Consider the following 12,181-nt stretch of genomic DNA (forward strand, 5'->3'; position numbering starts at 1 on the left):
GAGAACCACTACATGGAGTTTCAAAAACAAAATAATTCTTTGCTCAGTGTCTGAAATCTTACGCCTCATCTTACAGACTCCTTGTAATCACGAAAGGTCAGAACTCATTATGCCTAAACAGCTGCTAAGAGAATCATAACACACCTGAGATTGACCAAGCCCAGTTCAAAGGGAGTGTCATTTGCATCTGATAAGCTCATTTTTCTAGTGGAGTCAGTAGGTCTGCCGAGACAATGGATTTCCAAAGAAGATCCTCAACATACATACCTCTTTCAACCATTAAAAATTAGGGCATTATCAGCCCTAACTCTGGAATCACATGAACTAATGTTAATTCCAATGGTTCTAATACTGTACTTTTCTTTAACCCCCCACCAACCCCTTTTACAGTGTCTGTGAGTGTGTGTTTGGAGTGGGATACTGCAAACATGCCTTTCACCAGTTTTGAACATGGAAAATAAATTAGCTGAGTTCATCTTAATTCAAGTTAACTGTAGATTATTAGTAAATCGAATCATGAAAAATGCAGGATTACATAAACACACCGTACATTTAAAAAACTTCAAAAAATCTTCTGCTTACAAACATGTGGTAAGAGAAACAGTAAATCTGTCTCTCCCTGTCTGTAAGAACACATTAAACTGAAACTCAGGCTGTCTATTTTCTGCTCAGATCCATCTGGTGGGTGTTTTTAATTTAGCCAATCTCAAGGTATGTATATTGTCTCTGAGAGTCTCTTGGTGTTGTGACTTCCAGATGAACTGCTGGCAATAGCTTCACACAGATGTGGCTTCCTAGGTCAAGTCACAAAGCAGTTAATATCTTAACATTTGGTTGTAGTGATGTGGAGATGTCGGCGTTGTACTGGGGTGGGCACAGTCAGAAGTCTAACAATACCAGGTTAAAGTCCAACAGGTTTATTTGGTAGCATGAGCTTTCGGAGCGCTGCTCCTTTATCAGGTTGTAGGATTCATTCATTTGAAGGGTTACCAACTCACCCTGGTTGCTCCAAATAGTTATGATGTGGAGATGCCAGCGATGGACTGGGATAAACACAGTAAGAAGTCTCACAACAGCAGGTTAAAGTCCAACAGGGCTGTTGGACTTTAACCTGGTGCTGTGAGACTTCTTACTGTGCTCCGAATAGGGCATGGAACCCCAGGGCACTGCTACAAGCAGCACCATCCTTTCTGCCTCTCACCGAAGCAGACCCCTCTCTCTTCCATGACATCAACTTGATGTTGTCAACAACCCACAATCCCAAAGGATTGGTATGCTAGGAACAGTCTGCAGAGATGTGAGATCGAGAGTCTGAGCTGGGTGTCTTTCTGGAGAAGACAGTGGGAGCCCAGGTGCAGTCTGGTGGGGATGATTGAGAAATGGGGTGAAGACAGAGGGATCAAATACCTGATACCTTTCTGATTACCTTTACTGCTATTAGATTTACGTTTCTTTTTCTAAATTCAAATTCTAAATTGAAATAGTTTGAACTCAATATGTTGGGATTATTATTTCTGGACGCAGTAACTCAATGCTATTATGACTAGTATACTATACTATAAATATGCTGTAACTGGAGCAGGTATGTGGCTACTGGAAACGCAGGCTAATGCAATCTCCAAGCTCCAGACAATGGGAAGCTGTGCATATTCCAAGGTTCACCTCAGGATGTGGAAATTGGGCTAATCCTCCAGACAGCAGAGAGCGCAGCGCTATGGTTCCCTATCCGCTTTCGGACGCTCCGGGAGAGCCGGCCGCTCCTCCAGACAGCAGGGGGCGCAGGGCTGCGATTTGCTGCCCGCTTCCGGACGCTCCGGGAGAGCCGGCCGTTCCTCCACACGGTAGGGGGCGCAGTGCTGCGGTTCGCTGTCCAAGCTCCGGGGTGGGGAGTCCTGGCCAAAGATAGTGAGCGTCACGGGTCTCCGAGAGATGGACATCCGCTATAGGCAGTTCCACGGCTATCAGTTTGCAGCTGATGAGGTGTTCCAACGGGGCTTGGCCCAGCTCGGAGAGGCCGTGCTCGGATCGGAGGAGCGGCTCCTCGAGGCGAAGATCTACTATTACTCCAGGTAAAGCGTTAGTTTGTTCGGCGACCTGCCCCACCCGCCACCACTGCCTGACTGACTGTCGACTGCTGAAGGTGGGCCTTAGTTTCCTGCGCATGTGCTCACATTCTACCTGATGCGCATGCGGCTAACCTTGAATTCAGCCAACTGCGCATGCGCTGAACTCCACCAGCTGGATGGATTCTCAGTCTCTAACATGGTAGAGTTTGATTGTAGTTCCACCCCTGCTTTAACCAGCTCTGGGGCCAAACTCCAGATGTTTGAGTACATTTGCCATTCTTATTAATCATCAACTTTATTCTTAACAGCTCCTCCCTTTCTGTCTCCTACCTTTGTGTTTCATAAGAACATAAGAACATAAGAAATAGGAGCAGGAGTAGGCCATCTGGCCCTTCGAGCCTGCCCCGCCATTCAATAAGATCATGGCTGATCTGTCGTGGCTGATCTGTCGTGGCTCAGTTCCACTTTCCCGCCCTCTCCCCATAACCCTTAATCCCCTCTCTTATCAAAAACCCATCAACCCGCTTCTTAAAAATATTTAGCGAGGCAGCCTCCACCACTTCAACGGGCAGAGAATTCCAGAGATTCACCACCCTTTGAGTGAAGAAGTTCCTCCTCAACTCCGTTCTGAACCGCCCCCCCTTTATCTTGAGGCTGTGCCCCCTAGTCCTACTGTCTTTTTTGTTTCTCTCTTACTTGTCTTATCCACTATGGAATGTACACATTTTCCTGTTAAGATATATCCCAAATACCTGAATCCAAGAAATAGAGTTATGAATTGGCAAAGCTAAAGCTGAGAAAGTCCCAAATAATTGCAGAGACGTTGCTTCCAGATTTTTATTTGCAAGCACATAATGTTGAGTCACCTTGTTACCTAAGCAACCCCCCCACAAAGGAAAATGATCATTGGTTGCTGGTTAAGCAACTGACAACCTCAACTTTCACCCCCTTTTTTGCTTACTAGAAAGTAGAAGGAGCTCCTCACATGCAGCAAATAAGTGAGCTTGCAACTCATAAAATTGTTGTGCGTTGCCACCCTTTTGATTATGGCATAGGCACAACAGCTTACCTGTTTGGTGATTTCCACCAGTTGAGAACCTTCAGCACCATTCTGGACGCACTACAAAAGGAGTGTTGCATTGTGAGATACTTCTGCCTTTGAATAGTGTTAGTAATGCTTAGGGACCATTAACATTTAAAAATAAATCCAAATAACTCACTTTAACTGAGAGAGCTATACACTACAAAGTATTTTTTTTAAAAAAAACCAAACACACTTTATTGTATATAGTAGAATCATAGAATCCCTACAGTGCAGAAAGAAGCCATTCGGCCCATCGAGTCTACACTGACAACAATCCCACCCAGACTTATCTCCGTAACCCTGCGTATTTAACCTGCTAATCTCCTTGACATTAAGAGGTGATTGATCGTGGCAAATCAAGCTAACCTGCACATCTTTGGACTATGGGAGGAAACCAGAGCACCTGGAAAAGACCTGCAGTGACACAGGGAGAATGTGCAAACTCCACACAGAGGAGTTACCAGAGAATTGAACCTAGGCCCCTGACACATGAGGCAGCAATGCTAGCCACTGTGCTTAAATAAAACCAGTACTATTATCTTAATAATACAGTTTATAACTGTATTTGTGTGCATTCAGGTTTGTTTCTTTCTTCCCCCAAGAGTTCTCTTATAAGATACATCAATCTTAAGGTTATGTACTTACGTAAGCACTACCCAGAAGTATACCATGGTCCTCTTGATTGTTCTTCTGAGCTCCAGCTATTTTCAAAGCTAAAATTTTAGTTTACTCTCTCTTGATTGTGGAGGCTTCAGTTCCTTGTTCTGGTTAATTTTTCAATATTTTAGGGGATGATGGTGCAGTGGTGATATTACTGGACTAGTAATCTAGCAATCTGGCTAATGCTGTGGGAGATGGGTTGAAATCTTACCAGGACGGCTGGTGGAATTTAAGTCCAATTGGAATTTAATTTTAATCTAAAGTCAAAAACTAATCTCTGTCATGGTAACCATGATATTGTCATTGTTATAAAAAAAAATCTGGTTTATTGATGTCCTTTAGGGAAGGAAATCTGCTATCCTTACCTGGTCTGGCTTACATGTGACTCAAGGCCCAGAGCAATGGGGTTAACTCTTAACTGCCCTCTGAAATGGCCTAGCAAGCCACTCATTTCATTACCAAAATAAAATATATGGGTCCTTAATCACACAAACACTTATGAGTCTTCGCTGCTATAGAATTCTGCTGTATTTGTTTCTGAGGTTACTACATTTCAAAGGTTAGCCATTGTATGAAATACTTTGAAATAAGAGGCACTGAATTAGTGAAGATTATGCAATTTATTTTTTATTAATTTAGTTAATTAATCAGGGCAGTTCAGGATGAGCAACAAATGCTGGCCTTATCATTTTGCCAAATTTAACAAACTTCCAAGCTTATCTGCTGGTTACTTTCTTTTGTAATAAGGCACAGTGGCCTACTGTAGATTCTCCTCCCACAGTCTGCAAGCTTCTGTCCCTCACAAGATTCAAAATGAGATTAAGCCTCACCATCTTTCATGCATCCAACAATGAAGTTAGAGTTTTACTCTGCTTACCCTACACGTCTGTCTGTCATTTATTTTGATTGACTTCTCTGAGAGCTGCAAACCATACGAGGTGCAAACTGCAACTAAAACTCTATCCCATCAAATACCCAAATAAATTGAAACCAGATAACCTTTCTAAGGTCCATGAACCTCCATAATGGCATAGCTGCTCTGGGCTATGTCAAACTGATCTTCAAGTTCAACATCCCTCGTTAGCAATCTCTTTTTTATATTTGATGGTATAAATGAGTTTTAGAACTTTTCAGGATTCATTGAATGTTTTAAAACTACTTTAGCTATAACTCCCAAAACATAAACATCTCTCTGGACTGTACTTCTTTGCGAGCACTGTAGACACCACATCTTCAGTTCTCCAGCTAAGTAAGCCCACCTAATGTTAAAAGATCTTACCTTTTGAGCCGTTAACCTCTTAAGAACATAAGAAATAGGAGCAGGAGTAGACCATCTAGCCCTTTGAGCCTGCCCCGCCATTCAGTAAGATCATGGCTGATCTGAAGTGGCTCAGTTCCACTTTCCCGCTTTCTCCCCATAACCCTTAATTCCCTTGTCTGTCAAAAACTTATCTACCCGTGCCTTAAATATATTTAGCGAGGTAGCCTCCACCACTTCAATGGGCAGAGAATTCCAGAGATTCACCACCCTTTGAGTGAAGAAGTTCCTCCTCAACTCCGTTCTAAATTGCCCCCCCCCCCCCCCCCCCCCTTATCTTGAGGCTGTGCCCTCTAGTCCTGCTGTCCTTTCTGAGCGGGAAGAATCTATCTACCTCTACCCTATCCATCCCTTTCATTATCTTATATGTCTCTATAAGATACCCCCTCATCCTTCTAAACTCCAACGAGTACAGACCCAGTCTATTCAGTCTCTCTTCATAGTCTAACCCCCTCATCTCTGGTATCAGCCTAGTGAACCTCCTCTGCACTCCCTCCAAGGCCAAAATATCCTTGCGCAAGTGTGGCGACCAAAACTGCACACACTACTCCAGCTGCGGCCTCACCAATGCCCTGCAGCAAGACCTCCCTGCTTTTATATTCTATCCTCCTTGCTACAAAGGCCAGCATCCCATTCTCCTTCTTGATCACCTGCTGCACCTGCAGACTGGGTTGTTGTGACTCATGCACAAGGACCCCCAGGTCCCTCTACACTGTAGCATGCTGCAGCTTTTCGCCCTTTAAATAGTAATCCCTCCTACTATTATTCCTGCCAAAGTGGGTAACCTCACACTTGCTAACATTGTACTCCATCTGCCAGGTCCTCGCCCACTTGCTTAGCCTATCCAGATCTCTTAATGCAGCACAGCCCCAACCCTTTAAGAACAAGCGATTCCAAGCTGTTTTAGTTGTATTTATCCCACTTTCTGCAGCTAAACTTTAATTCCTAAAACTAAAAATCATATACCAAAACACATGAATCATGAACCAGATATTTGCAATATAGGAAGTTAAACTGAGGCCCTGTCCCTCAGTTCTGGTAAGTCAAATACACATTAAAAGATCCAATGGCAGTGGATCTTTGAGTCATATGTAAGCCAGACCAGGTAAGGATGGCATATGAAGAGAAAGCAGCCAACTTTTCAAAAAAACACCAAAATAAAATGTAAGTCCTCGTCTCATGATCGCTTATGGATCTTCACTGTCATAGAATGCTGCTGTAATTCTTCACAAGGTTACTGCACTTCAAAAGTTAGCCATGTATGAAATGTTTTGAAACAAGAGGCACCAAGTAAGTGAAGATTATTAATTTGATTTGAGTAATTGACAATACAGTACAACACTTTTCTCCTGTATGTTGCATCCAACTGCATTTTGAGAGTTGGCGTGATACTGGAAAACAGTGATCAGATTGTCTGAAAGTGGGCCAAGAATTTGGAGCATAAACTTTTAGCATCAAAAAGAAACATAGCACCGTTCTCCTCCTGCTTTTCCTTCTTTGCGATGTAAATATGACCACACCCAGGTGGCGCAGTAGCAGATAACTTTTGTTTGTAAAATAAATCACACTGCAATTTTCAGAGCCATTCATACTTGCACTTTTTAGTATGACAGTGACACCATTTGATTATTGGTTCAGTAGGAAGGAACAGGTGGAGAACATAATAAAAAGCTAACTGAATCAGTGCAAGTCCCGTATTAACCACGTCTGATGTTGCAATAATGTGACAATTACTGCACTGTAGCTGATGTGTCTGATGTGTCATACAACTAATTAAAAATTAATGTCAAATTATTACCATAGTTATTGAAATTATTGTGTTGTGTTTTTCTCCATCTGCTTTGCCTGTAAAATTAGTGAAAGGCTGGAGATTTCCAGCATTTCCAACAAAGGCTGTATAGATGAAAACCTGGAAAAACTCTTCAGCTTGACTGGCATGGAATCATAGAATAATACAGCACAGAAAGAGGCCAGCTGATTCATTGCACCTGTATCCTACATTCAAAAAGGATCAGTATTTCTCTACTCAAAATCAAGGAATCCTCTTGTGCAAGATGCATACAATTTTTTTTCCTTTTAGTTATGAATTATAACGTAATTCCTTTTAATAATAATGTGGTGACAAAACTAAGGTTGATACCTGATTTTCTGGACAAGCTCACCCCAAGACTGGAAAATCCCACCCTAAATCAATGGATCTTTGCATGGGTTTCCTTCAGGTGCTCCAGTTTCTTCCCACAGTCCAAAGATGTTCAGGTTAGGTGCACTGGCTGTGCTAAATTCTCCCTCAGTGTACCCGAAGAGGTGCCGGAGTGTGGCAACCAGGGGATTTTCACAATGACTTCATTGCAGTATTAATATAAGATACTTGTGACTAATAAATAAGTAACAGTTCTGTCCTGCTACGACTCCCGTTGCAGGCTGAACAGGAAAATTCTGCCCCTTTTGTCTGAGGTGTAGGGGTTGAATTTATCAGTGTCATCTAAATGCCAAAGTGTACTGCCTTAAACCTTTAGAAAAACGTTATATGTAATAGATATGCAGCATTTTTTCAAGTTTACCTCACCTTTTGGCACACAGTTCCCACTTAATAGCATTTGTATTTATTTTGACAGTATATATTTATATATAATAAATCCCCACTTTTTCAGGTTTATTGGACCCATTGACCTTGAAAGCTACAAAGAATGGCTTTCCTCACAAATCACTGATGCCAACAATCAGAATAACTTAGCTGCAGAGGAAGATATGACAAAGGCATTTGAGAAGCTACTCAGGCAGACTCCAAACGACCCAGGACAAAATGACCAATCAGCTACAATGGAGACCACAATGGTCAGTCACATGCCACCCATAGATCAACAGGAAGAGAAAATGGAAGATGCAAGCGTGTACTTTCAGATTAGTAAAGGAATAGAAGGTAAAGCTCACAATGCATCTTATGAACTAACAGAGAACAGTCAAAGACAGGAATGCCATGAAAATAGAGCAGTTAGTGACATTGCAAATCTTCCTCCTGTGACCATGGAAATGAATGAAGAAACTTGCACCTTATCTTTCTCTCAAGTGCTTCATCTTGTGCAGAGTGGACAAGAAATTCCTGGCATTCAAAAACGGAACATTATGTCGACTAATAGTGTGCCTACTGTTTCACAGATGGCAAGGAAGCCCAAACCTTGGGAAAGTCTCTAATATTTTTATTCACTAATCAAAATTAGGAAATGATCTTAATTTATATCAATCAATGTAGTTTATTGTAATTACAATACAGACATAAGTAGTTTCGGCTAATTTAAAGGCAGAATTGGGGGTCTCCAGCTTGAGTTTGAATGCTTGCCACAGCAGGAGTTTGAAGTTGGCTACCAGATTTCCCCAGTTCTGCCAGACTCCAGGCTTCACTCATAAAGGGTTCCATTGTGAGAAAATAAATGCCCAATCACCCACACAGCTTATCTGATTTATTATTGTCAAATGTATACAGTGAGAAGTTTTGTTTCTTGCGCACTATACAGACAAAACATAATGTACATAGAGAAGGAGAGACAGCAGACTGTAAGATTACAGTCTAGCTAGGGTATGGAGAAAGATCAATTTAATGTGAGGTAGGTCCATTCAAAAGTCTGATGGCAGCAGAGAAGAAGCTGTTCTTGAGTCAGTACGTGTCCTCAGATTTTTGTATCTTTTTCCCGACGGAAGAAGATGGAAGAGAGTATGTCCACAGTGTGTGGGGTCCTTGATTATGCTAGCTGCTTTTCTGAGGCAATGGGAAGCATAGACAGTGTCATTGGATGGGAGGTTAGTTTGTATGATGGACTGTACTTTGTTCATGACCCTTCGTAGTTTATTGTGGACTTGGACAGAGCAGGAGCCATACCAAGCTGTGATACAACCATAAGAATGTTTTCTATGGTGCATCTGTAAAAGCTGGTGAGAGTTGTAGCGGACCTGCCAAATTTCCTTAGTCTTCTGAGAGAGGCGTTGGTAGGCTTTCTTAACTACCGTGTCAGCTTGGGGGGAACCAGGCCAGGTTGTTGGCAATTTGGAAACCTAAAAACTTGAAGCTCTTGACCATTTCTACCTCGTCCCCATTGATGTAGACAGGGGCATGTGCTCCACTATGTTTCCTTCAGTCAATGACTATCTCCTTCATTTTGTTAACATTGAGGGAAAGATTATTGTTGTCGCACCAATTCACTAGATTCTCTATCTCTTTGCTGTATACTGACCCAGTACAGTGGTGTCATCAGCAAACTTGACAATAGAGTTGGAGGGGGAATTTGGCCACACGGTCATAAATATATAAGGAGTATAGTAAGAGTCTGAGGATACAACCTTATGGGACAGTGGTGTTGAGAATGATTGTGGAGGTGGTGTTGTTGCCTATCAAAAGTTCTTCACGATCGTAAGAGATGCTGCTGATCTAGAATTCTTTATCTTCCTGCTTGAAGAATAATCACAACTATTATAAACTTGGGATGGGGGTGATGTGGGAGAAAAGAAAAAAACAGATAATGCATCTCCAGCATGTATAATTGAAAATTCAGTTATAACTTTGGATGCTGTGACTCTGACTTTTTCTTCATTTTTGTAACATGGATGGTACATGCTGATTGATCACTGCCGTTTGTTTTTGTTTTAGATTATTTATTGAATCATAAGCCATTTCTGCATTTCACAGAAATTACAGGATTAGTTGTCTACCCTTATCTTCAAAGGGAGCAAAGGTGAGAAATACCTTCTTTGGGCTGGGCTGCCTGTGAGCATGGAATGAATCGCCAAATGCTTTTCAATTTAACTGCGATTGGCACCAAACATTTTTCTACTAGAATTTAATATTGGAGTTTACATGCCAAATCCCTTGATTTTTCGATGTCTATCGAGAATAACTTTAAGTACCAACTGTGTAGATGCTGGTTTGTGAAAACTTATTTTAAGGGGAAAATATCTCCGTTCTGAAGGAAAACAGCATCAGCCATCAATTCTGTCCACACCAAGTGGCAACCAGGCTCAATTAATCACACCCTGGCTTCTCGAGTCAGAAGGTCGTGGGTTCAAATTTACTCCAGAAAATTCAAGGTTGACACTCAGTGCAGTATTGATGAGCGCTGTAGTTTTGGAATGTTGCCTTTCGGACGGGACGTTAAATCAAGGCCCCTTTTGCTTTCTCAAATGATGTAAAATACGTTAGTTTGAAAGAGAACTGGGCGACTATTCCTAGTTTCCTGGCAAATATTTATCTGATCAAAATTTAACTAAATGGTCATTTTCACATTGCTGTTTGTGGGAGCTTGCTATGCACAAATTGGCTAGCACATTTCCTGTAACAGCGACTACACTTCATTGGCTGTAAAGCACTTTGAGACATTCAGCAGTCAGGAAACGGCACTATATAGACACGAGCCTTTTTTTTCTTAACTCTGTAAAATGATTCAGATTTATTAGAAAATCTCAAGGAACCACAGACTAATACAAGACTATTCTGGTTTACTTCTTATGTTAGACCAGATGCATTTCATTTAATGTGTATCAGGCATAAATTAAGCATAAATAAAACTTGATGATCCGGCAAAACTACAGGGTATCAGTCTAATGTTATAAACAATATTACTCAGTCATCTTCATGGCCTTGGCAATGCAGGAACCATTCCCGTTAGAGTCCAGCAGATGTGTAGTAATCTGTAATGCAAACTTTAACTGTTGTTCTTTATTTACTCTGTATCGACCTCACACTACCTTAGGCCTCCTTCTATACTGTAGGATTTTATGATTCTTTCAGCCCATCAAGTCTGCACTGACTACAATTCCACCCAGGCCCTATCCCCATAACTCCATGTATTTACCCTAGCTAGTCTCCCTGCCATTAAGGGGCAATTCAGCATAGCCAATCCACCTAATCTGCACATTTTTGGTCTGTGGGAGGAAACCAGAGCACCTGGAGGAAACCCACGCAGACAAGGGGAGAATGTGTAAACTCGACACAGACGGTGGCCCGAGCTGGGAATTGAACTCCCATAGCATTGCTTACAGTAAATAGTGAAAATAAGTTTTCACTATACTTCTGTGAGGCAGCAATGCTAACCATTGTCCCACCATGCCACCCTTGGAATACCTTAGACTTATGAAAACAAAAAGCCATGATTTGAAATCCAGATAAGACGTGTATCTTTATTTAAAATGCAGAATTTTTAGCATAGACTGGCAGTGTTTTTGTGTTGAGACAAAATTTAATGAAGTATAATAGTTGAAAGAAAAGATGCTTTGTGCAGCAAAATTGCAGTCTAACAGACATCATTAGTGCTGCTACTGTAGGACAATAACTTTCTGATAAACTCCTGGTTTGTATAGTGTGTACAGTACAACCAAGAACGATGCAACAGTTGCTTCATATTCCAGCATTCCTCCTCATGAATGTATGCATAAATGCATTGAACACAGCAGAGATTTTTCCATCGGTGAAATAGCTGTAGAGTTGCTCTGTTGAACCATACTGTTTGGAGATCTGGTTGCTTTTTTTGGGGATTTAATGCTGTAGTGCAGTGGTTCTCAGTGTGTGTGGTCTGCATGCTGGTCCAAGATATAAATCACTGATGCGCAACACCACAGCACATCGTCATAAACACAAATGACACCAATGTAATTTTGAAAGCAAGGTTTTAACATGCAACTTGCAAGATTGGATTTTCAACACCTGTGATTGAAAACAAAGAGGAACTGGCTGAATGTAGAGCCCGACATGAGACTGAAGCTCTCCAACCTGGAACCAGGTATCACCTCATTGATGTTTCATTGAAAGCAGCTCCGTTCTTATTAATTCTGATGAGATTTTAATTTCCAATGGCAAATGAAAGTGGAGGGGATGGGACTGGTCAGTGATCCTTTCATTCTGCCCCATCTAAGTAGTTTGCCTCTTAAGAAGTGTGAGAACCGCTTCTTTAATGTTTCAGTTCTTGAGTAGTTCACAAATTAAAGGACACACAGCACTAATGACTGTATGTTGTTTAGTTCTTGTAAAATTACTAGAACTGCCTTATTGTCAAACTGAAATTCATTGAC

The 12,181-nt window shown here is 41.5% G+C and overlaps 1 protein-coding gene across 5 annotated transcripts in view; it reads left to right on the forward strand.

Annotated features, from left to right (window-relative positions):
• The first annotated feature begins 1,406 nt into the window (after positions 1-1,406).
• Positions 1,407-12,181, forward strand: part of LOC145353880 (uncharacterized) — a 50,260-nt gene continuing 39,485 nt past the window's right edge. For 2 of the 5 annotated variants that reach the window (XM_080204803.1, XM_080204801.1), the window contains exons 1-3: positions 1,407-2,069; positions 7,780-8,048; positions 9,768-9,852. In XM_080204803.1, coding sequence (XP_080060929.1) covers positions 1,930-2,069; positions 7,780-8,048; positions 9,768-9,852 — 494 coding nt within the window. In that variant the 5' untranslated portion in view covers positions 1,407-1,929. The other 3 variants (XM_080204800.1, XM_080204804.1, XM_080204799.1) reach the window with 2 other exon arrangements.

Source organism: Carcharhinus amblyrhynchos, chromosome 16 (assembly GCF_965287045.1).
Source record: "Carcharhinus amblyrhynchos chromosome 16, sCarAmb.v2.hapA, whole genome shotgun sequence".
Classification (NCBI taxonomy): Eukaryota; Metazoa; Chordata; class Chondrichthyes; order Carcharhiniformes; family Carcharhinidae; genus Carcharhinus; species Carcharhinus amblyrhynchos.